General features: G+C 39.2%; 1 protein-coding gene across 6 annotated transcripts in view; it reads left to right on the forward strand.

The window, feature by feature from the left end:
* SORCS2 (sortilin related VPS10 domain containing receptor 2) overlaps positions 1-26,474 on the forward strand; it is a 576,222-nt gene that overhangs the window by 465,106 nt on the left and 84,642 nt on the right. For all 6 annotated transcript variants that reach the window (XM_054203166.1, XM_054203171.1, XM_054203170.1 and 3 more), the window contains exons 6-8: positions 7,989-8,053; positions 10,205-10,323; positions 14,316-14,405. In XM_054203166.1, the coding sequence (XP_054059141.1) occupies positions 7,989-8,053; positions 10,205-10,323; positions 14,316-14,405 (274 nt within the window). The remainder of the gene's footprint in view (positions 1-7,988; positions 8,054-10,204; positions 10,324-14,315; positions 14,406-26,474) is intronic.

Genomic DNA, 26,474 nt, shown 5'->3' on the forward strand with positions numbered 1-26,474 from the left:
GAAAATAATTGCTCTGACATTGTTCATTAAAAAGGTTTTTTTAAATTTTCAAAGCAAAATTATGAAATGTGGATTTGAAATTAACTTAATAAATTTAACTACTAAGTCACACTGTAATTAAAAAAAAATTAATTTTGTATCAACATTTAGAAAATAAACCTTATATAAAGACTAGCTAGGAAGACTCAGATTTTTTTTTTTTTAATGTGAGAAGTTTCCATTTTGAGCAAATTCTTGTGCTTTAAAATTAAGAAACTTTGGTTACTGTGACCTGCTGCATGTAAACTGCAACTGGCCATGCAGTATTGCCCTAATGTGATGATTTTTGTTTAGGGGATGTTACACTACCCGTCCTTTATAAGTACATATATCGAGCCCATTTAAAAAAAAAAAAAAAAAAAAAAAGGTGTATTGTATGGTAATCCTTGAGAGGAAGCGAGAGTAGTGCAGTTTAGGATTTCTCCGGCTCTGATGCTATTCTTTTCAGTCCCCAGGGCTTATGCACCAGTTAAGTTCCTTTTGATTTCTCAAAATAGAGCGTTGTAATACATAAGCAAAGAATAGATTGTGAATCAGCTGTCTACACCAGCACAAACATACCCCAGGACAGTAGGTCATGCATTGGTAATTACAGAGAATTAGGCCCAGCACATTTCCTTTATGACTCTGCCTAGAGCCTTAGACATTCTTTATCCTCAGTGCACTAGATATGTGGATCCTATGCTATGGGTATCTGTTACTCTTATTTTTAGCTGTAGGTTCTCCGTTTTCATGAGAGGTGAGAACATAAAAAAAAAAAATGGCGAGTTTATTTGGGTATAGCAGTTGTTCTCAGAGGACTGAAGTTCTGTTCTCACGATGAAATCCCACAAGAGTAATCAATCACAGCCATACCCATTATTAATGTCAAGTCTAGCGGGTTCCTGGCTATTCAAGTGTCAGGTGAACGAGGGGATTTCAGCGATGTTATGCCCTGAAGGAAAGAGAAATGCAAAGAGGACTTCATTGAGCCTTTAACATCGAATTTTGTGTGAAAGGCTCTTGTGTGGGAAGCCAAGAATCTGTGTGGGTAGTCACTCTTAACGTGTGACTTGATTACTTGGGATGGTATTTGTTTCTATTTCTGTCTGCGTGGTGATGTGTATGACTCTATTGAGTTTATGTGTCAAGGTTTGATAGCAGAGGCGTTTGGGCCTTCTGTGAGAAGAGACCAGGAACTGCACCTGTGTCAGACAGAGGCAGTTCCAGCCAGCTCCAAGACAGACCCACTGCTGGCCAGAGCTGAGCCCATGGGTGACACTGGCGGCACCTCTGTGGTAACATATTTAAGAAAGGGTAAAAAAGCTGCGCAACAGCATCTGGGAGAGAAGAGTGAGAAAAATGTGAAAGAAGCAACTCTGCAAACACCTCCTCTGCCTCTGCAGTGAAGAAGGAGGGGGGAGGAGGTCCTCCAGGTGCCAGAGCAGAGATTCTTCTGCAACCTGTGCTGAAGACCATTGTGAGGCAGGCTGTCCCCCTGCGGCCCATGGAGGTCTGCACTGGAGCAGATATCTACCTGCAGCCCATGGAAGACTCCATGCCAGAGCAGGTGGATGCCCGAAGGAGGCTGTGACCCCATAGAGAGCCCATGCTGGAGCAGGCTTCTGGGAGGAGCTGTGGGCCTGTGGAGAGGAGTCCACGCTGGAGCAGGTTTGCTGCTAGGAACTCTGGCCTTATGGGGGACCCGTGCTGGAGCAGTCTGTTCCTGAAAGACTGCACCCCGTGGGAAGGATGCATGCTGGAGAAGTTTGTGGAGGACTCTCTCCCATGGGACAGACTCCACGCTGGAGCAGGGGAAGAGCACAAGGAGGAGGGAGCAGCAGAGACAACGTGTGAGGAACTGACCGCAACCCCCATTCCCCATCCCTCTGCGCTGCTCAGTCAGAGGACTTTAGAAGAGTCAAGGAGTGAAATTGAATCTGAGGAGAGGGGTTTTTTTTAGTTTTGTGTAATTTTTCTCACTATCCTACACTGTTATTAATTGGCAATAAATTAAATTAATCTTTCTCAAGTCAAGTCTGTTTCACCTGTGACAGTAATTGGTGAGCTATCTCTCTGTCTTTATCTCAACTCATGAGCTTTTCATCTTATTTTTCTCCTCCTGTCCTGTTAAGAAGGGGGAGGGATAGAGCAGCTTGCTGGGCACCTGGAGGCCAGCCAAGGTCAACCCATGGCAATGACAAACCACTCCAGCTATGCTGTTTGGATAAAGGTGACAGGAAAGATATTTTGGTTAAAAAGTATTTAAGCATAGGGAATAAATAAGTAGCAGCACACTTTGGCTGTGTATGGCATTGACTGAATCATTGAAGGTATGTCTTTTAAAGCAGATGCAAAGGTGGCAAGGCCTGAAATACAAATCAGTCATAATCAAACACATTTTTAGCTTGTATGAATCAAATCATAGTTTTGTCTCCCTGAGTAACCAGGTTGCCAAGAGTCAATACCGTTTTAAGCTACTCAGTAGAAAATTTTGCATGCTTTTGACTTGCTTTCTAAGCAAGGCACTGCCCGTAAGTAAAATATGCCTTCATGCCTTGAAGTAAAATATGAATCATAATTATCCTGTAAGGGACTGGTTTTTGTCAGTGTTAGGTTGATGGTTGGACTAGCTGATCTGAAAGGTCCCTTCCAACCTAGGCGATTCTATGATTCTATGATGTCTATGATTCACATTTTGGGATGCATAGTATTATGTCAGTGGTAATTTTTGTTCATGTATATTACACAAATATAAAATTTCAGGTGAGTATTGGTGTTTTTCTAATACTACATGCAACTAGAATAAGAAAATACTAGGGCAGTCTGTGAAGAAGAGAGGTAGCTGATTAAAAGAAAAATTATTATTAAAATAATGCCAAAGGTCTCATAATTGGAATGCTTAACAGAAAATTCTAAATTCTTAGAATTTCAGCATGGTTATAGGGAGGTGATTGTGCCTCTGTACTCAGCACTGGTGAGGCCTCACCTCGAGTACTGTGTTCAGTTCTGGGCCCCTCTGTACCAGAGGGACATGGAGGTGCTGGAGAGTGTCCAGAGGAGAGCTACCAGGCTGGTGAGGGGTCTGGAGACCAAGTCATATGAGGAGAGGCTGAGGGAGCTGGGCATGTTTAGCTTGGAGAAGAGGAGGCTGAGGGGAGACCTCATTGCCCTCTACAACTACTTAAAAGGAGGTTGTAGGGAGGTGGGTGTTGGCCCATTCTCCCAGGTGAATAATGACAGGACCAGAGGAAATGGTCTGAAGCTGCGGCAGGGGAGGTTTAGATTAGATATTAGGAGGAATGACTTTACTGAAAGAGTGGTCAGGCACTGGAACAGCCTGCCCAGGGAGGTGGTTGAGTCACCATCCCTAGAGGTATTTAAGAAACGTCTGGATTTGGCACTTCAGTGCATGTTCTAGTGGCAGAGATTGTAGGTTGTTTGTTTGTGGGGGGTTTTTTTGGTGGGTTTTTTTTTTTGGTGTGTGTATGGTTGGACTCGATGATCTCAAAGGTCCTTTCCCACCATGAAGATTCTATGATTCTATGATTTAAAAGTATAAAATACCAGATGGTCATATCATGGAGTATACGTTTATACACAGACCAAAGCAGATGCAGAGGGCTTGTTATTCCCCTCCATTGCACCATTTTCATGCTGATGTAATGCTGTTAAGGTCAGTGGAATTACCTGGCAAACACTAATGCAAAGACATGAAGAATTAGATCGTACAACAGCTAATCTTTCAGGCGAACCTCCCTAAAGTCTAAAAAACCACGTGTAAAAGAAAGGGCTCTAGTGTCCCTCAGGAGACCTAATTCAGGCCTGAATGGAAGCAAAGGTGCCCTGAATTTCCTTCTGCTTCTCAACGCGTTTTATCAGATGCAGCTTTATAACATAAAGGAGGTTAGTCATGCACAAAGGCTGCACTGGCACTGAGGCCATTTCACCTCTGCACCACCAAAAAGGGAGTATCTTGCTGCTTTTCTTGCATGGGATCGGTGCTCAACTGCTGCCATGATCTGGTGACTTAAGAAACAGAAAACTAATCCCTCCAAAAAGTTCTAAAATTACATTCTGCAGGACTAGTTTTCCCAAGGGGCTCAACATGGTGTCAGACAAGCACAAGGGAGATCATGGGAACTTGTGTTCACAGGAAAGGGAAGAAGCATGTTGAGGCTGCCGGTATTTACACCACCTTACAATCAAGTTGGGCGATTTTAATTCTGAAGTGTTGTAACCACGCTGTTACATGATCTGAACTGCTGGTGTGTTGCACTTGCTTTATCCAACATTATGTATTTGGTCAAGAGATATTTCTTTTCCTAGAGGAAGACTTGTCTGATCTAAAACTAAAGTTCGTCTGAATTTCATTGGAAATTTTAACAGTTGAATGTAAATTACTAAAACAACCCAAACCCAGAAAACCCTGAATGCGGTGGTGAGCCATCCTTTACCCAAGTAAAACAAATAAACAAAGAAATGGTCCCAGATTGCTGAGATATGACCGTTTTCATTGCAAACTACTTTGAGAAGAAAAGTGGGCAATTCTAACCAAACAAAGCTAAAAGCCCTGCTGAAATTGAGAAAAATAGTTCCCAAGAAAGTGCTTGTTCTATTTGGGGAAAAAATGTTAAAAATTGATGCTGAAATGTCAACTAAAAAGGAAGAAGCTGTTGGATTATCAGGGTCCATTGTGTCTGTGCTTTGTAAGATGGAAGAGGTCCTATCCTAAAGCCAGCTGAGGAACAGTAAACTGTGCTTGTGAATGAATGTGTGAAAACAGTCCTCACAGTGGTACATGCATTTATGTTGTTATAGTAGTAAGTTTGTAAATGAGAATGCAAAAAAAAAATTGACTTATATTTCTCCCTTAATATGAAAAAACATATAATCGAGCCTTCCTTTTAAGTGGATCATTTACTTTATGTGTTTCTGTATGTACATTTTTTGCCCATCATTTTAAGAAAGCTGTATCGCACGGGGACCTAGAGGGACCTAGACTGTTTAGCCTGCATAGTGTCATACGACTTTCCCTTTGGTTCATGATTTAAGCTCAAGTGAAATAGCAGTATTGCTTTTTAAAGTGCTGTTGGCAGAGGAGTCCACTGAAATGAGTAGGTTAGTTTATTCTTCAGGGATATAGCTTCAAGTTCTCTGCATTAGTTATACTCTGCTCTGAAGATTTTCTTAGCAGCCGTAATAGATGGGGTCTTTTTTTCGGTAAAAGAAGAAAGGACTATTTCTAAGTGTTTGTAAAGCTGGACTTAGGAGTTTGGAAACTCTGTTCTTAAGCTGACATTTTAAAGTAGCCTTTGAGGGTGTAATGTCTTCACTGAGTAAACGGTCTCTGCTGTTATAGCTTATCTGTACAATTAGAGTAATGAAAAACACAGAACATATTTTTGAAATGTTCTGCTTACTTAATTTGTGCCTTTCGGAATGGATAAACTCTGCACTTAAAGGGTGGATTTCTCCTGTCAGATGTGTCTAAAGTTAGAGATCTACAGGTCTAGCTTAATGATCATTTCTTTCAGCACCTTGTGTCTTCCATCTTTGTAGGATCGCCTGTAAATTAGACAATTCCCACCACTGGAACCTGGCAAGTGCAATGGGACATCTGAGGCAGTGAATGAGAGGCAAGACTGGGGACACAGAATGGGGTGGCTTAATGTGGTAGAGCAGTTAGCAGAAATGCTTGTCAGACTGCAGCCTGGAGCTGTCATCCTAAACCACCTTTATAGTCAATGGACACCGAGTTTAGGAAGCTGGTTTAGGAAGAGTGGACTTAACCTTTTGGAAGTAACTGTTCTCCTGAATAATGAAGGATAGTTTTAAAAGGGGCAGTAGGGGAAATGTCTGAACTTCAGGGGGAAAGAGGTATTGCTTTTTTCTGGCTGGTTTATAAAAAAAAAAACAACCCTTCCTTGTGATTTATTCACATCTACTCAAATAGAAATCTAAAGGAGAAAAGTAGTCTGGGTTGGAAACTTTCATCTTCTGTGTTGAGGCAGTGTTCATTAAAACAGATCAGTTACAACCTCTTGCACTAAAAGATTACACTGGAAACGAGATTAGAGGCTACTTGTGCCAGCTGCCACTGTTAGAAGCAACACGGTAGACATGAGATCATTGTCACTTCTGAGCTGTTGAAGGAAATACAGGAAGGTAAAGATGTTGAAAAATATCTCAAACTGTGCTTATGAAATTGTGTGTGATAAATTATAGATATAAGAGGTTGTTTCAAAAGTACTCAAAAACTGTCTTTGCATTATTGATGCCAATCAGCACATCAGGCTGAGCCTTGGAAGATTTCAACTCTAAAGTTTTTTGTAGTTTAGTTTGTGGTTCAGCTGCATGAAGTCCAGCACAAAAAATAAACTATTCAGCAAGCACAATTTTCTTCCTTCAAAAAGCTGATTCCAGAGATGATAGCAGGTTTGATTTGGTGTGAGTATCTAGAAAAACATATACAGCTCATACAGCAAAAAAGTTCACAGATCCCTTCCCTCTGCTCAGATATATTCTTACCAGACCTCAATGAATGTAACGTCTTCTCTGACTTAATGTGTTGCCTCCAAAATGCTAGAATAGTTTGTTTTTCAGAGACCAGTTTCTTAAATGGAAGATTTTTCCATGCATTTACTAAACAATTCCCACTAGAAGTTTCCTTCACATCTTATGGCTTGGCGCGGGCTCATCCCTCCCCCTCCCTCTCCTTCTTCGGACTGATAATTTATCTTATTAGGGAAAAACGGCATATGTGCTTATTTCTGGTTGTTATGCAGCAGTGGAAATCATTCAGTCTCTTCCCCCTGGCCTGCATTCCCAAGGAGCCACCAATTACTGAGTCTGAGTTTTAACCGCTCCTCGTAAATCAATGCTATTAAAATCATTAAACAGTGATGTAATTTCAGTCGAAAGTATAGTTTTATTGCATTTGATTATTAATAATTGTATCAAAATGATAATTTTCTCTCAAGTATTTTAATGGGCTTTTTTAATATCTGCATCCAGCTGCACTTTATCACTCAGTGTATCTCCTTTGCGTGTCTTCAGCCCACATCTGCTGACTCGATGGACTCGTACCGTGCCAGTGAAGAGCGATGTAGCTATGGGAGTGGGGCAGGATTCTGTTTCGCTTAGTGACAGCATGACCGTCAGCTCAAAGCTTTCTCTGGAGACTCTGCCTGACTAATGACAAGGGAAGGGCCAGACAAAAGCACAGCTGGGGCTGCCTTTCCCAGATTGGGATGGAAGCCCTAAGGGTAGAAAGCTTATCTTTTGGCTGAGCGTATTTGACATGGGAGATACTAAGAGAAAATCAGCTGGTATTCCCATTACACCTTTTCAAAGTTAAACTGCACCTTGATCAATTCTGGCTGAATTTCCTTCTCAGGATATTCTTCTCAAAATTATTCTTCACTTTCTTCCTTTGTCAAAGTGGAATCTACTCTTCTCCTGAATATGCTAACCAAAAATGTATCAATTCATAATGAAGCTGTGTCTCAAGTTTAAAATATTTCTAATAAGAATGGAATCTAGGTCTTTTTTAGCACTAAATCTGCCTTGTAGTCTCAAATGTCAAAGGTAATTGTAAAAAGATGCTCTAGTGCTTGCCAGTGCATGTGAGTGTGTGCATATCTGTGTGTGTGTATATTTATCCATTTATGATTATGAAGTTTTGTTTCTGGTTTCATACCTATTTCTATTCTTTCCCCCAATTGTTCCTATTTGTATGCATATTTTAGTAAAAGAGATTCTAAAGAAATTTAAGAAAAAAGTGATGTCAAGTACAGAATAAGTAGTTTCCATCTAGGTGTTAGTAATAGTACATTATAAAAAGTGTTTATTTTAATTTCCCAGATAGAATGTTAAAGCTGGTTAGTATGAAATCCTCTCTTTTCTCCATCCACATAATGATTATTCTGTAGCTGGCTCTGCATAACTTGATTATATTATGTTCTCAGGGCTGTTGCTGGAGTTGATGGAGACCCTGATTTAGTTCATATGGAAATCCAGGACCCCAGTGGAGGTATGGAAATGAAAATGTTATCAATTGATGCCCTAGTGTATAGTCACTTCTCTTTGTTTTAGAGAGTACTTTATGGATTGTTTTTAAAACTAGTCAGAAGAGAAATTGTGCAAGTCAGATTCTTTCTCTGTTTTTCTGTAGTCAGCAAAGCTGTCCTGTTATATAAAAATATAGTATAATTTAAAATTTACTTGTTTTCCACTCTAAGGCGAATTGACGTCAAGATGCTATGCTCTGTTGAAAACATCCATTAATACTGCAATTTATTCTGGCAGTTAAACATTGAACATTTTTTCCTGATTTGCAAATAAAACTGGCAATGCAGTGTTAGTGCTGGGTAAGCGTCTGTTAAAGTGAATCGCTGCATATGTCAGTCCTACTGCACTAACCACCATCTCCCAGAATTTCCTCATGTTACAGTATCCAGTGTACTCTGAGACTTCAAAGGGAAAATAAATGAAAAAGCAGATTAGCAGTCAGGATGTGCTGTACTAAAGAGTCACCAGGATTCCAAAAGCTTGTATAGTTTCTTGTTACCAATTGTACTCTTAAAAGATAATTTAATTCCTTGACTCGGATGATCTAAGTTCCTGTGCAGTCTTAAAAATGAGTTGTAAAGAACGCGCAATTTGATTTTCCCTGATCCAGTAGCTTTTCCTCATTTCAGCCCTATTAAAAAATCAAAGTTACCATGTTAAATTCTGGATGACAAAGTTTCTAAATCTTTCAGTGGTGAGATTTCTGAGACTTGGTGACCCTTACACAGCCCCATCAGCTGCTCTATTTAGAGACAATGTAAGATGATTCTTCAGGAGCTAGGTAGAAAGATTTAATATTTTTTTTTAGTTAACAGAAACAGCAGAAAAAGAAAAACTCTCATGAAATATTTCCTGGCTGGGTTCTCAACAAACTGACTTTGTGCACGTATGGTCAGTAAAAGCATCGCCATTGATTTTAGTGGAAACAGCATCTTTGTATGACCTATCTGAGGAAGAACTATAATGCTTGTCTTGCTGCCCATTGCTACCGCTTGCTCAAATATCCTTGTGGTGATGATTTGAACAGCAGGAAAACTTGGATTGACTCTAGCTGCCTCTTAAACAGATCCAGATTTAAAAACAAATATTTGTATCTAATATACTCGTTTGGCCTTTTCTAATTGAAAGTCATAAAGTGTGGAATGCATTTCCTATCACACTGCAAAAGTAATGAACCACATGCATGGAGGTGCATTATTTGCTCTTTCATACTGTATCTGGAGTGTGGGGAGAATTAGTGATCTGGACACAGGATTGTGTGTCTAACAGTTTTCTCACTGCACTTGGGAAAGTCACTCAAGTACTTTGTGCTGAGAAGCTTGTGACAAAGGTTGAGCCGTACAAGGGCTTGAATCTAAAAGGTGGTGTTTGGGCCACAGGTAGTATGAGATATGATTATTGGCTCTGCTCTCTGTGATAAGAACAGATTGCATCAAAGATGCAGTGATCCTGTTCTAACACCCCAGGCAGAGAGGATATTCCTTGCCCATTGCTAACTGGAGAGCAAGAGAGAGGCCAGAGCCTCCACTGATATAAATCAGTGCAGGCTTTTTCAGCAAGGTATTAACTCTGAATATAGAAGTCCTGCCCCAAAAGAACAGTTCCAATAGTGTGTTAATAGCGTGTCTTAACTTTCCTACAGAGCTTTAAAAATAGCCTTTAAAATTCTGCATGCTATCTATTAAATGGAGTCTGATTCTCTTCTTGCTCATCACAGTTTTATGCTGGGGTTGATCTATTGATTTCAGTTATGTTGTGTCAGGCTGACGTTTCTCCAAGTGAATAATTCCGCTCTGTGCATAGGTTAAGTGAGAAAAGAGGCTCCTTCTATTATCCCCACCCATGAATGTCTCATTCATCTAACCCCTAATCTCTCTGGACCAGCAAAATTTGGATAATAACAGACTGCCTCCCGGGAATGATCTGAACTGTAAGCAGTTCATTCTCAGTACGTTGGAGATTGAAAAACTCTTATATGAGGGTTTAATATAATAATTTTACAACTAACTTGACTGGCAAAGGCAGCACTTTCCCTACATGAATAACATTTTATACTGCGTGCTTCTTTTTCCCTTGATAGCCCTGTCATATGTTTCTGTCTCTCTTCCCTCAGGTTATCGTTACATCACTTGCCAGATTCAAAATTGCTCTGATAAGACAATGACAGTCCAGTTTGCTGGTGGCACTGATCGGGATTCCCTTACTGTGCAGGATGACTACATATTTCTTCAGGTACTGCCGCTTTCTGGAGAGACACTCCATTTCCAAATTCAAAAATAAAATTTTAAACAGTGCAGCAACACTGTAATTTAGGAGCATGGAGAAACCTGTTACAGAGTATGAATGGTGATTTATGAATTTGTACATGGAACAAAGCATTCCTTTATCAGGGAAAAGAAAAAAAAAACAGTGCATCTTTAATTTGTACAACCAGATGCCTGTTTATTTGGTTGATTTTAATTTATCACTGACCTAGCTTTAACAAGATGGAAGCTTTCAAATAGATTGTATGGTTCAAAATTACTTGTACGTTAAGCAAAATGCAACCCTTTTGTTTTTCTGCTTACAACCTCTTCTGGGTCCTTTCCACTACCTCCATAGTACAAAAAGGTTACCTGAGAAGAGTATTCAAGGAAAGCCACTTACAGTGTAGTGGCTCAGCTTCTTCACATGGATTCTCTTGTGAAGAAGTTTTGCTGGGAAAGAATTTATACAGCTGTGCTTAGGAAGCGCAGGGTGAAACAGCTATAGCTGGGAAGCTTGGAGCCACTTCTGATGGTCCAAATTGCATTAGGGTTATTTCATTCCCAAACTGTAAGACCTGCATGCAGAAACCTGGGCTGGGACTCCATCAGCCTTGTGGCATCATGTACAGTTCAGGCATGCTTAAAGTCATGTCATTTTATGTGCTTGGGACTGGTTGTGATTTGAATCTGTCAGAGCTACAAACTTCTGAAAGAAAGGTTATGTCTTATTTTTTAAGATTTTCCTAGGAAAGTTGCTTGTACTTTCCTCAGTGTTTGGCTATTATTTTTCCCTTACTTTGGTAAGATTTGCTTGTTGTAAGGGCTTGTTTGTTGACTCTTGCAGGAAAGCAATGCTGTGGTGATGGGTAGCTCTCCCCACCACTGCCTCGGTGTACATCAGGTTAGCTTCTGTGCAACTTTCCCCCATTGTGGCTGTTTCTTCCAAAAGGATGTGTAAATTGATAAAGAGACAAAAAATCTGTTCTCCTCTTGTTTGCTATAGTGGTTTCAAAGGCCCACATGGCTTAGAACGTTTATCACCACAAAAAAACCAGCAAAACGGATTTGGAAGATTATTTTTGAGTTAAAGTAGGCATTTTTCAGCTCAGGTCTAGCACTCTTGGCACCCATTTTGCTCAAAGGTGGTATTATCTCTGGATCCCTCCAGGCACACTCTAAAATCCATTTCACGGTGTGTAGATGGTGAGAAGTACTTCTCACCATGTGTGCTTCCAGACTGCTGTGCCTCCTCTTCAAGCATTTTGTTTTGCCGGACGTCTTGTATAATTGCATCTTGAGTTGTTGTTATTCTGTCTCATGCCAGGCATGGGCAGACACAAAATGGACGTGCAACCTGGAAAGTAACGGACGGTTGCTACTAGCAAAACGATGGCATTGATAACATAGTCTCTGTAGATTTGAGGTATGTCAGTGCCAGTAAATGAGATGTGCATGTATTCCACATAAAGGAGTAATGTCTCTAGTCTTTTCCTTTCAGACTTACCTGCAGTAATTCACGGTATGGAATATACATCTCTCTTATTGCTAAATTGGTTTACTGTTAGCCGTATCTATGTTACGGCAGGATAGAAGATAACTCTGGGATCCTATAATCACATCTGAAGTGCAGCCACCCCCAAGGTGTGATGCAGGACACTGCTTACCTGGTCCAGTGAAACCACACAGCAGCTGCACAGCTGAGAAACAACATCCGTTTGAAACCACTTGGAAATTCTTTTATCGCTAGACTAAGATATTGCTATGTAAATTAGAATATCGCTATATGAGTTAGAGTCAGACCAGGGACTCCTCGTAATATCACAGCGGTATCTGTCAGAAAGAAGATGGAACAGAATCATCTGGGCAAAAAGAGGAGAGTTTGAGACTGTCTTATTGCCCCCGGCATCGCTCACATCCCCTCAGCTGTGCAGCTGTGAATCAGAGCCTTGCAGGTCTCCGCTGCTAATCCTGCTAATCTCAGACTTCTACCATCTTGGAGGAAGATCTCCACCCCATTTCTTTAGTATGTCTATATCCACGAAGATCAGGAACTTTCTAATACTCATTTCTTTTCCAGCTTGCATTGACAGTCAGACAGTTTGAGAGGTGATGTTAGTAGGAGGATTAAAGTTTCAACACTGTTTTTAAGCACAGACCAGCCTTTAATGTCAGTGAGGCTTGACACAACTAGCTGCTTCCACTCTGATTCTCTGCTGCCTTGCATCATCTTCAGTCATTTAAAAGGAGTGACATAGAATAAATGCATAATGAACAAGAAAGCTATTAAAAGATGAATAAGACTGCTATTTAACACTCATTAAATAAATGGTGAGGTTTTTGGTTTAATCCATAATTTAACGCATCACATTCTTTCTACCACAAAAAAAAAGGAAATTGGTTTAAAAAAAAAGGAAATTGGTTTAAAAAAAAAAGAGGGAAAATGATTATATTTGTAAATACTTTGAGATCTTGAAAATATTCAGGCAGGTGGATTTACTGGCATGTATCAACTCTATTTTTGCCAAGCTGAGCCCAGTTTGCGTGCTTCAGGATAGGCTGTTTTCTGAATCAGGTTCCCTTTTTAAACACAGAAGTTGAGGAGAAAAGCAGTGAGATTAGGGTACGATTTTAAATGGATTTTCTAAGACAAAGAAAGAAGATGAGTCTGTGCTTCTGTTCCACAGTCTGATTTGTCATGGACAACCAGAGAAAAATTTTGCACATTTCATTTCACTTCTTCCATTTTCTTTTTTGACCAGTCCATTACTGCAAAGCAGCCACCCTTTATAAACTCAGTGAAAATGACTGGAGAGCCATTACCTAGGTGATCTGTAGGGAAAAAAATGTGAAATATTATTTGCAAAAGGCTAAAACCTTTGCTAATCTAATCTGATGGGGGTTCAAGAGGCTTAGTTGGATATGTGTGATTTATATACCAGCACAGATTTTTGTGTTATATTTCTGACTAGAAAAACCTAGGGCAGCTGTTAGTTGATCGTTTTCATAGATGGTTATTTAGAATGTTCCTTTTGGTACTTTGGAACAATATTTGCATTGATTTTTTTGGAAATAAGGTAAAAGTCTTCAAATGACCAGTGTATCTGCTATTACAAAGAGGAGAAAGGAACTAATGGGCAATAGTCAAAACAGTGGTGTTCCTTTCGATGTGCCTTTCTGTTGGCTTTCTTTGGTGAAAATCTTCATAAGCGCCCAAGTATTTTACATAAAACTTAATCTGTCTTCAGTTCCACACATGCAGGCAGTTGAAATACATATTTAACCTTTCTAGGCGTATAATTGTGTCTTCAGGAGGTATCGCTGTCTTTCAAATTGACCAACCAATGGATTCAGAATTACATCACTATCCTCCATGTGGCATGTCAGCATCTCGCACCGGAAAATGTTTTATCCTGTGTAGAAAATATTAGTCAAATATAGCTAATGCTTTACATAATGTTAGCGTAATTTATTTAGCCTTTTTTGCTCTGCTTTGAATAGCGCTGTTGGAGTACCACTTGCCCTTGAGGTACCTGGTGTTCATGGCCAGTGTACCTCCTCCTGACCTCTTACTGGGAAGGTGCTGCAGCTGGGTTTCTACAAAAGGGCAGAAATGTGGGAGGCCTATAGGCACTGAGATATCAATAAGGATTGCGGATGGTGAGATGCTGAAGTCTCAGGTATCACCCATGACAGCTGAAATGGCAAAAGAGGGAAGTCAATAACTTTTTTTTTGGTCTTCCTAAAGAGGGGGAGACCATAAGAGTTTGAGTCTTTGGAGTTTATTTTCCCCACAATTTTTTATTTATTCTTTTAGAATAAATACAGTACACTGTGCAAATTGATCACGTGTAATAGAAGTAATAGCTATGTATTTCAGTTGCAGGTTAAAAAAAAAGTCTTCTACTGCACACTCTAAAGAGTGTGAAATGTATGAGTGTGACATAAACTATCACAAGGTTCTGTTTTTCCTTTGTATAGACAACATCAGCAAATCAGACCAAGTATTATGTGTCTTATCGTCGCAACGGCTTTGTACAGATGAAGTTGCCAAAATACGCGTTGCCAAAGGTAAGTATACATGTTTTTCTTTCTTTTTATATATTTTTCTTCTTCTCTTTCTACCTAAACTAGCTTTGTTCTTTTCTTTAACCTCATTCTTCTGAGATCATAATTTCTCCTTGCAAAGATTTCTGAATCCCTTTTGTGGTATATTCTTGCCCTACTGTTTTTATTTTTATTCTAGGAATGTAGTAGCCCATAAACCATAGAGGGCAAGAACATACAATAGCTTATTTGTCATTTAATTTTGGGCTTTGCTTCCATGAAACAATGCTACACACCCAGTGGCACTATAATGATATTGAACAAGTGTTCTTTCAAGAATCAATTACAGTTTAATTCCACATGGTGCTTTCTGGTATAAGCATGAATAGTAATAGAAGAGAATTTTACCAGTTGATGGTGCTCTATTTCATTAAAGAATCCCAATATGAACTTTAATTACTTAACAAAATGGCAAGGCTTGTTGAGAGGTTCCTTCAGTCTAGCATATTTTTATAGTGACAAGGTTTCTCTACTTGCATAGTAAATTAGCAATAAAGCACAGACAGATATTTACATATGCAATTGAATTTTTGTGCTGCACTTAATGTATTTCATAACTTTATGTATAGTTAGAAAGCTTCTACAATCCGGAAGAAAAATGACTTGGAGGTTTTAAAGACCCGGCTGGATAAAGCCCCAGGGAACCTGGTCTGGCCTCACAGTTCACCCTGCTCTGAGCAGGAGGTCTGTCTAGAGACCTCCTGAGGTTCCTGCCTTTTCATGTGGTTCTGTCACTTAGTAGAGAACTAAGACATGTGATTTTTACATGTCTTGAAATGCACAGGTTTAATTCATTGCTTATCTAATGAAGGACAGTGGAGTACAAGCTATTTCCTTCTTTTCTTCACAAAGAATGTGTTAATTTTTTTTATCTTTGCCTTTTTTTTTTTTTTTTAAACCTAAGTGGTGGTCCATAGTCTTCTGGTTTTAAATATACAGCATATTAATAAAACCCAGAAATCAAATCCTCAGATGTTATTTGGGATATATTCCCAGTAGCACTATGGAAATAGCTATTTATTTATTTATTTATTTATTTATCTATTTTGACAAAAAATGTATAGACACAGGTAAATATATCAACCTCTCCATATAATTATCTCAGTGTTTTTAAGGCCTTCAGTGTAGCCTTTATGTTTTCTTGGGGAAATTTGTAATTAGGAAAACAATAGGAGAATATCCAGTTGTAAATGTTACAACATGCCAGATGTGCACACTCTGAGGGACTGCAGGCCTTGGGCAGCTCCCGCTGGCACAGGGACACCCCAAGGGACTGCAGCCCATGGCAACTTTCCTAAAGAAGTGTCCGCACCTTAGTGCAAGCGTTGACTATACTAACTTGTGTGGGAAAATGTTGTCTGTTGGGAAGTGGAAGGGCAGAAATCTTATAAGAGAAACCTGGGCATTTCTTCCTTCTGCTTTTGGATGGCCTGTGTAGGATATGTACCTTTCCATTGCAGTTTCCTTCTCATGCCCAGTAATCTGCTGCATTTGGCCAGTGGAGCACTGTTTGCCCTTCCTGATACTGCCATCACATAGAAGATGGACATACTACCTCAATTTTTTAAGGGTTGCACAGAGTGTTATGATTGTAGACAGTAGGGATAATTACTCAAGCATTCAGGAAAGGGATTATTTTTTTTTAAGTTGGATGCATACTATACCTGTTTAATGACACATGCCTCTGATTTAAATATCTATATAGCAGTACACTATATTAATAAAAGGTATGTTATTTGGGTTCAGATCTAGCTATCTGACACATCTCCATAAATGGGTGGAGGTTGTCAGAACTCAAGAACTATATGAGATTATTCCCTTGTAGGCATCCACGTTTGTAATAGGTGAGCTTGCATCAGTTGTGAAGAGCAGCAAATGCTATGGGAAGGCTGGAGACACGGCACACAGTGGGTGACCTATATCTTTGTTCCATGGCTTTCCTTGGCAGCAAAACCAGTTTAAAAAGTCCTCCCCAGTCATTTATTTCTCCTACTCCCCTGCAGTCCACTATGTGTTGTGTTTGCAGGACCGCACTATAAACAAGATCAGTTCAGCAATCTGATTGAAAAATAAGCCTGAAAAAAGTATAATTTGTTTTTCAAAAAGGCAGATCAAGAGACAACTTGATTTTAATGAAGAAGCCTCCTTATGGGGAGAAAACACAGAGTCTTAAAAGTGCTTTGGTAGAGAAAGACCCACCATAGCTGTGAGCTCAATCCAGATGCATTCAAATTAGAAACTGAGCTCAACTTCTTAATGTTGTTGGTGACTATTTATTTGAAAAAGTGCCAAGGAAAGTGACAGATATTCTAGGTTTTGAAGTTTTCAAATCATAACTGAGTACCTTTCTGGGAGATTTGCTCTAGCCGTATAGAAGTTATTTGCTCCTCCTGCATCTTATAAAATATGCAGAAATAATTGTTGGAAATTCTCTGGTTGGAAAGATAGCAGAGAGCGAACTAGGGTATCTAATAATCACTCTTAGCCTTAAAATCCATTAACGTGCAAAGGGTACTTAGTTTATGGGGCATATGGTCTTACAGAGTTAATTTCTGACATACTCGAAAAATGTCAGTCATAACTCACTAGTATTTTTGCCATATGTAATCTGGATTGTTTGAAACAGTGCTGCATGCTGAATTCTTTGTTTCGGAAAATATAGGTTTTGTTTATTTGTCTTTTTTTTTTTTCCCCCCTTGCTAAGCAGATTAACTCCAGGCTTGGCTGAATAAATAAATTAGAAGTTAATGGTTTAATTTTGGATAGAGTCAATAGCAAGCTAGGAACAGGATGAGTGTGACATTTGGAAAAGGATGTTTTTGTGTTCTTCCTAGTTCAGGCAGTACCTGATGAGTGGAACGAAATAAACTGTATCTCTTCAGCATTTTGATGATGCCTCCAAGAGAAGTGTTTTGGGTATCTGCACACAACAGAGCTGAAAATTTCACTAAGAGAGCCTGGAAGCCATACATCTATCCGTTAGAACAGTGGTGAATGGGAGAGATTTTAACCTCTTCTGTAAAAAGATACGTTTTTTTGAAGTGATTTGGTACCTTTGCATTACAGCAGAAATTTTAGATACTGAAGTAAATAAGTAAATTTAAAGTAAAAAATTTACTGAAGTAAATAAGACTAATAAGATAAATAAGAACACAGCTCTGAAATTTTTCATCACACATATCAATAAGAATCATCAGAGTGCAGTAGAAATGTATCTTCCGATCCAGTTTGAACAGAAGGAAAAAGATTCATATGAACAAATTAATGATGAAATTTTGCAAAGAAGCAGGATATCAGCAAAGACACCGGGACATTAAGAGTACATCTGGAACGCATGACTGTGGAGTTGATACTTTTATGGTGTTTGAAGATAAACAGAATGAAAGTATTTACAAAGAATCTGTTTTTTAAGTTTGGTTAAAAACAACAGCTTCTGAAAGAACTGAGTTTCCGAGTTTTGTATTAGATTCTGCCTAACCAGGAGATGAAGCGAGTCTGAAATAGGCTATATTGCATTTTTCTCAAAAGAATTGGATGAGGCTTCAAAAAATCTGTTTCCAAGTGATCTCTGTAAAGTGCTTCATATCACTGGCCAGAGTTTTTGAGCAGCAATTGTGTACAGGGAAGGAAAACTGTAGCTAAGACAGAAGATACTACACGCTGGTCAAGGATGTGTCTAACAAAATTAGGAGAGCTGCGCTGGAAAACCAGGCTCCAGCCTCAGGGAGTGGTGCTGGGCTCTTCAGATATTATTCTTTTGCAGCATAGATGTGTTTCACGGTGATTTTTATATCATTCATATAGAATGAACATTTTCAGACTGAGCAATTACAAAATGTTATTGATGTCTCGTTTTCCTTTTGATATGAAGAGGTTGAAAATCTGCAAAAAAAAAAAAAAATTGTTTTATATTGTTTGTATTTGCATTTGTGCCTGTATTTGTCCAAATGTACCCACAAAGAGAAACCTAGAAAAGGATAAATGTTTGTCTTTGGACATATCTCAAGGCCTCCTTACTTGTGAATCAAAGGCTGATAAAAGCAGCTTCCAGCCAAGCTTTACATGTGCTAAGTTTCTAGGCTCCGGCTCCACAGTGACACTTAGATCACCTTTTTGTAACACATCGGAGCTCTGTGTATGTACAGAGAGCAGAGCTGTTGGGGGCCATTTAATGAACAGAATTGATATTTTCTTTTTTAGCTTTTTTGCCTGCTGTTGACAGATCATTTTTTTTTTTAGTAGCGTGTTTGATACTGGCACTACATTGAATCACACAGCTGTCTCCTGCGTTTGACAGGAGTCACATTCTGGCTGCAGCCAGGCAGAGGGGTAGCGAAGCCGTATGAAAGGCTGCCTGTATGTTTCCCAAAACAGAAGAGGAAATTTGGAGTGATTGTATTAAAACTGAATTGGCTTTTATTCTGTATTCCATTTTACCAAGGTAGCTTGTTTTCTGCTGCTAAAGCCTAGATCAGAAGTGAATAACTCGTAGGAAATGAATACCAAAACCAAGCCAAGAGCGGCAAGATTGCATTTGTGTCATGAGGTGACTGGCTGGGCATGCAGGTGTGTTCAGGGAGATCTAGTAAGATCCAGGGAGACCCAGCAATCTTCCTTGGGCGAGTTTCATCCCAGAGCAGGGGTTCAGCCGCCGCTGCTGGGAGACCAAGTCTGCTGCAGCCCCATCCAGAGAGTTGTCACACCTGTATTGCATGGAAGTTCCTGCAGCTCTGATTGCCCTCACCTAGAGAAGTCTGGAGAAGGAGGAGTATGTTGGGTTCTGGTCCTTATTTGGGGTTTCGAGTCATGCTCTAATGTGACTAACAGTAAAACTGGGAACTAGTTCATTCTAAGAGTTTAAGAAAAAAAGCTGTTAATAAAATTGCTGACCAAACCAAGGAATCTGCTGCAAATCCTGGTAGTTTTACTGTTGCAATTTGTAAGAATTTAATTATCCTGAGTCCCCTTCCCACCTCTGGTAAATAAACTCCATTGATAATAATCTCCTTTTATGAACTGATACAAGGCATTCATTGATTCTGCATTTGTTCATGACAGCTACAAAATCTTATTAATGTGAGAGCTCTATTGTCTGTTATATCCTACTGTAATTCAGAAAGTTTAGTTCTGCTGTGGAAAAAGATTCATCTATTTTGATCTCTGTATGTCTCTTCAATCTAGTGAAATGGGCAATAATGTAAAATTTTTCAGGTAACCAAGATAAAAGAGAGTACAGGGGAAAAATAAACAAAAATAAAAGGAAAAAAAATCCTATTGCCTTAGAAATAATTCATATTGCCATGTATTCATGGTAATATGAATCTCCTATACACACCTTTCATCAACTCCATATATTCTTTTTATGTGATTATCCCCTAGTGCCCTTCTGAGGGGCTCGAAACAGGTCCACCTCTTCCCTGCCTCAGTCTGAGATATACATCATTATTTTAACCACAGGTTTTCTTCCACGCTTGTCTGTATCATCCAATAATAGATACAATACTATCAAGAGTAAAATATTTTGAGCAGTTTTACTCTTTCTCTCTAAATAGCCATCAGTCTTTTGAAGCACGTATTCCCTTCTCTGTTAAGCTCCCTCTTACCAAAACTTTTTCAAGGATTCCTTAAATGGGCCCATTCATTAACAGCAGAAATGTCAGGAAACATTCCTGCAGCCCTTTTGTCAGTAGACAAAGTTCTCTTGAGGCTCTGGCTGCGTGATGGTTGGATAACAAAGTACTGAGGCTATGAGAGCTCATTTAGCAAGGCTCTTAAGTCTCTCAAGAATTGTTTCTCTGCTTGGGTACCCCTTTGCCACCTCCGTCATCCGTCACTTGGGGTGGCTTAGGCTGAGGTTGTTCCCCTGTGCCAGGCAGAAAAGCAGAGTGTAGCTGCAGCAGGACCACTTCTCCAGCCTTCTGAAAGTCCATTGTTGAACAAAGAATAAAGGGAAACAAAATAGAAATAGAGATAGCAGTGGCATTTGATGCAGTAGAAGTATCCCTTTGCCAGGTGGTGTCACTGCAGTAGCCAGTGAACCTGGGCTGGAGCAGCTGTCTGGCTCCCCGGACATACAAATCTATCCGAGGAGGATTCAAGGAACTGTTCTTTTATTCCTGCTGTAGCTTGTTATTGATTTCTCTCCTTGCACTGTTTTACTCAGCCAGGCAAGGAAGATTAGGGAGATTATCTTTGGGATACGTGCCATCCAGTTACCTTGATTGTACTTAAGAGATTACAGGGGTATAACTGTGGTGCAACTGGAGGTCAAGGCTGAGACTACGCAGCCTTGAGTGCTTACATCTGTTGTGCTTCTGATACATTTACTCCTTGTGATTCTCTGTTTAATTTATCACTTGCTTCAGGTTAACGTATTGCCAACCACGGCATTAAAAGATTGCAGAGGGTCAAAATTCTGACATTGGAGTAAAAATTGTAAGATATGAAAAATGGGAATTTTGAGTTTCTTTTTTATTTGCCTGATTGACTGAAGCGTCCTGCCTGTGTAGCATTTTGTCAGCTGTGCTGAACATTGCCTACAGTGATTTCACTTAATGGTATTTCCTGTGTTATCCCCACACTTTACTACACAAAGGAGCAGTGGCTTGCTGTGCGATCCTTGTCATCTTTTATATTCTTCGGTCTTCAAGGTGTAATTGTATTTGTGTCATAGGGTTTCTTATCGTGGTTAGTAATACAGTAAACCATATAGAATGTTTATTGAATATAAAATTCTATTAAGTATTAGCAGACTTACAGGCTGGTGAGTTACTAAATGTAGATGGTATGGGGCTGTGTACAGTGAAAACAACGCATTTCTCTTCCCTTCCTCCTCTAAACCTCTTTCCTTCCTCCCACCTATCCTCAGCTCCCCAAAAACACGGCTCTTAATTGTTTAATGCTTTTGTGCTTCTTGACTCATAATTGATTTTTGATTTGGTGTTCGTTCAGCCTTCTGTGAAAACAGACTCAACTGCATTAAAAGCATATAATTTTGGGAAAATGCTAGAGTGATCATGTTGGTATCTCTGAGTTAAAAGTAAAGAAATAATTCAGAAGCAGTGTGGTTGTTTTTAAGAAGTGATATTTGATTGTTGCTCTGTACTTGCTGGAAGAGCTTTTGGGTGCTTGCTTTCCATTGCATGGCTGAACATGCACAGTTATTTCAATGTCATGTGCACACCCTCAGATTCATTTATATTGTTTAATAGACCAGGTCTGTCCATGTGATATGACGTTTCTTTGAAGTGGTGCTCATCTTTAGTACAATTTGGCCTTCTATACATGTCTAATTATTTCTAGTATCACTTTGAAACTGTCTTTGTGTTTATTTGAACAATTGTGTTCTTTGCTACTGATGAAAGGTATAAACACAGCAGCTTACAAGTCCCTGAGAGAGCAGGAGTGGTATGACCTGTCACTGGATGCCTTGTTTAATAATACCAGTTTTTAATATGCAGTCTTTGATTGCTTTCAGCATTCATTTAGCATTTTTGTAGAAAAGTAATTCAGATTCAACAGTTTTCCAGCTGCCCTTAATTCTAATTCCATGATCAAGTTGAAATTCTTACTTGTTTGGAAATTGTCTGCTTTCTTTAGCATAGTTAAGAAATCATAACTTTTGAATTAAAAAAAAAACCAAAAAAAAAAACAAACACCAAAAAACCCACAACAAACTAAAAACTAAAACCAGAACAAAACCCAAAAAGCTCAAATCCTGGTTTTTTAATGATATTTCTATTTGTATGTTTAACATTTCAAGTGATCTCAATAAGGTGTGTTTTTATTTTCTCCTGTTTTCACAGGACCATAGAAAATAGATGTGGAAAGGATGTTGAGAGGTCCTTTTCCAAAACATAGTCGTCTGCCTAAACCAGTTCTGACAGATATTTGTCTAACATACTCTTAACAATTCCCAAAGATGAAGATTACTTTACTTTCCTAGGCATTTCATCCTCAGTGTGTATGACCCAGCCCTACTATAGAAGGATATTCTGATGTCTAACCTAAATCTCCCTAACTGCGATTTATACCCAGTATTTAACTGCAGGTAGACAGAAGACAATTTATTCCATTTTCCTTGGGGTAGTTGTTTGTGTTATTTGAAGGCTGTTTTCTCTTTACTCTCATCCACCATAGGGAAATGACCCTGTGGACTTGATTGCGTAGTGGATTTTAAGAGTACTTTGCAGGCGTCTTTGGTTGCACCTATAGGTAGACCTATCCCTGGCCCTGGGATGGTCCACTGTCTTGAACCTATGAGTAGTTCCACAGATTTTTAGTGATGAACATACAGACATCTGTGCTTAGTGTGCTATAACATTACCCAGTAAAGAGAGGAGGATGAAGGAAACATTGCGTCAAAGGAATTCACAGAATATAGTGCACAAGAAGCACCTTAGCAAACAGAACCAAGAATTGTCATGGGGATTTAGATTTAAAGAAAAAGAAAAAGGGAGTTTTGGACAATATATAGTTAGTAGCATTGGATGTCTCATCAGAGCTCTACAAAAGAAAAGCTTACAACCTGAAAAGATGAGATAAAGCTAATGGAGAAAATTGGATGGCATTTGGGAATGACAGCCTATTTCTGATACAAAATGCCATTGGCGAGCTTTGCAAAAACAAAAAAGAGAGAGAAGTGAGAATGACGGCAGCATGGATGCTTGGGTCAACAAGACATGGGACAGAGCAAACGTGCAGAGCAAAAGCAAAGTAGTAGAGAAATGGGAATGCCACAGAGAAAAATGAAGTCGGGGTTATAGCAAACCTGGAGAAAGATTCTGCCTTCGGACACCCAAAAATACACAGACTCTCTCGTTTGAGCACAGAAATGAAAGGGAAGCACAAGAATTCAAATACTGAATGTATATAAGAAAGCAGCCTGGCGATAAACAAATATCTGAGTAGTTACAATAAGAAATGTTCCAAATTCTGCAGGTCTCTAACATCAGTAAAGAAGATCTTTATAAAAAATTTGAATAAACCATGTGTGAATAGCATAATTACAGAAAAATTAGATGATCAGCGGGACTTTGAGTAGCCTGTGGAATATGGAGAGAGAAAGCATGAGGTCCAGCAAGAATGCAATTGCAGTAGTCCAAGCATAAAATCATAAAAGAATGAATGCTTTCCTTATAGGATCTGCTGAGATTACAGCCTGAGGTAGTATCTGTGGCCATAAATTAGGTAAAGCGATAAAAACTCTGATTCCTTGAATCAAGATATTTCTTCTCTCTCAGGAGTCCTTGCTAGTTAACTCTTTACTGACAGTAAATTCTGTCTAGCAATATTTGCTGATATACCGTCTTTGTGTGCTTTTCATCTGTTGAGCAGTGGGTATCATGTCAGTAGAAGCAGCCTGGTCTAGTGGGAGGTGTCCCTGGCCCCTGGCAGGGGGGTTGGAACTAGATGATCTTCACGGTCCCCTTCCAACTCTGACCATTCTGTGATTCTATGACATGACAATTTAGCTTTGTTTTAGCTAGGTTATCAACAGTCTGTGTCATTCAGGAACGTTAAAGGTATTGTGCATGACATTTGCAGTTTTCCTTACTTTGCCAATTAATTTTCCCAGAGGATTATGGTCATGATTGTGGGCAGAAAGTTTCACTTGATTCTTGCAAGGTAGTATAACTGAAGGACTGTTTTGCTTCTTGACGGAGAAAGAAATCACTGCCAAAAGAAGTAATAGTAAGGCTGAACTAGAAATCTGAAAGTGTAAATTCTGAATGGAAGGAACAAAGTTCAAGGAAGTAGAAAGACAATTTGACTTGCTAAAACCAGGATCCGTTGAATTCTTGCCTCAGAAAAAAATTGGCAGCAAACAGTCTGAGTGTACAAACCTCTTTGCTTGGTAACAGTCACTACCAAGAGAAAAGTAAGCCCTCATTTGTTGTGGTAAACTTCTCCAGTCCAACCACTCATTCTTTACCTGATGCCTCCACTCTGCTCAAAATTAATTTTGCTGTCTTTCTGCACCACGTGTTTTAGCTCTTTGTGCGCTGCTTCTGCTGACTCAGCATCTCCCACCCCACCCCGAGACACGAGAACCACAATTGTGCTTGTCCTCTCAGCTCGCACCTCTGCCGCCACGGGCCACCCATGCAGCCACTGCTGCCCCACCAGAGCTTGGGGAAGGAAAGTGCCTTATCTACATTCACTGGAGTTTTGCATTTGTTTGTGGCACTGTATAAATGTTTTATTGTAATAATGTGGATGATAATTTTGCTGAAAGCTCCTGGCATCACAGGAGAGTAAGGGTTTTCTAGAGGTTTTCACGTGAAAAAAAGGTTTCATTACTCCTTGCTTCACTCCCTGCTTCACTTCCATCCTTACTTAATGGATAATGACAGGAGCTTTTCTCACACTGCAAAAGAGAAAGTGAATTCAGTATTAGATGTGGTGTAATGTGGGCTACCCAGCCATATCTTCAAGGCAGGAGATGAAGCGTTCTGTACAAGTAAGAGGCTGTTTAAAGAACGTGTTGGGATCAGTTGCTGTGTTTTGCTGGCATTTCTGTGGCAGAACAGTTACTGTTTTGTACTCAGATGGAAAGAACTGAAGTTCTGTTGGACTCTCTGCTTCTGACTGATTTTTGAGTACAAGAGAAGAGATCTATTAACAGGATGCTAAGTAAAAATCTACTTCAGCACACAGTTCAACAAGAAAGTCTTTGAAAACAGCATTGAGCTGTCATTGATAAGGAAACTGCGTTTAGGTTCTTTTGTGTTGAGATGTGTCAGACATGTAAAAATACTTTAAATTTAAGTAATGATTAGTTATTTAATGACAATTTTTTGTTCATATTAAAAATCTTTCCATTGTATTATTTTATTTCTATTCATGTCTTTTTTTTTTTTAAATTAATTGCCATAATTGAATCCTGCTTGTTGCCTAAAGCATGACTGCCATGCTTTGCCAAGTATTCAGCATTTCTCAGCAATACTCGTGTTTTCGTCAATCTTAACTGGATCCTTACAGAATTTGTTTTATTTCTCTCTTAGAGTTCTACAAAGTTGTTTCCTTGAGATATGTATATATACATACGTATATTTATATGTATATATATTTAAGGCAATTTTCCCCAACTCATATTCTTTTGACATTTTGGTGGCTTTATTTCATATTCACTCCACCGCCTTAGTTATTTTTCCAGTAATAAGGTGACCAGAACTGTATATATTTTCTCAGTTAAGTACCATGGTCATAAAGAGTTTACAAGCTTCCAGTCTTCGTGACTAGATGTCATTTCATATGTAGCCCCAACATCTGCCTTTATGCTGCCATCCCCTATTGCAAACTCATGTCCTTTTTTCTGTTTGCTAAGCTTAGTTCAGCGTTGCTAGTTCCCGATTTATTTCTTCTGCTTAATATTAGTATTAAATTATTTTCCCCAGCTGTGCATTTTTTGTCTGAGAAGTTTGGAGTGAAGAAGCTGGGAAAACTGAAAGAAAGCTGTTGCAGTATTCATGCCTGAAATTCTTGAGAAATGAATGCAGAGTGTTGACTCTCATGTTATTACTGTTGAATATTCCAGTGGATTTGTCCACATAGAGAGATAAATTAGCATTGTGTGCTATAATATACATGAGCTGTATGTCCCACTTCTTATGTGTAACTGCTGTAAATTATATCTGATCCTCTTTAAGCTATGTTATGCTTTGCCCTGGACAAAATAATTTTCAATTCTTTAGCTACCTGGGGATTATTTTTTTAGATTAACTTTGTTTATGTTGTTCCAGTCTTCCATTGACTCTCATCCAGATCTTAGAAAATAATTTACTTTTTTCTTCCCTTGCCTTTTTTTTCCCCCCTTCTTTTCAAGAAGTCATTTCCCATGAAAGTCAAAGCAGATCACAGCTTTAGTACCAGCTTGTGTACTGTAGCCAGAAGGCAGTGACTGATCACCTCAGAGTGGGGGGATACAGCATGTTGATTAGCATTGTGTTGAGACATTACTGTCTCTGAACTTTCAGATGCATTACTCTCCTCCTTCCCTCCCCCACCCCCCATATTCAATTCTCCTGGTCA

The sequence above is a fragment of the Rissa tridactyla genome, chromosome 5 (genome assembly GCF_028500815.1).
Source record: "Rissa tridactyla isolate bRisTri1 chromosome 5, bRisTri1.patW.cur.20221130, whole genome shotgun sequence".
In the NCBI taxonomy this organism is placed as follows: Eukaryota; Metazoa; Chordata; class Aves; order Charadriiformes; family Laridae; genus Rissa; species Rissa tridactyla.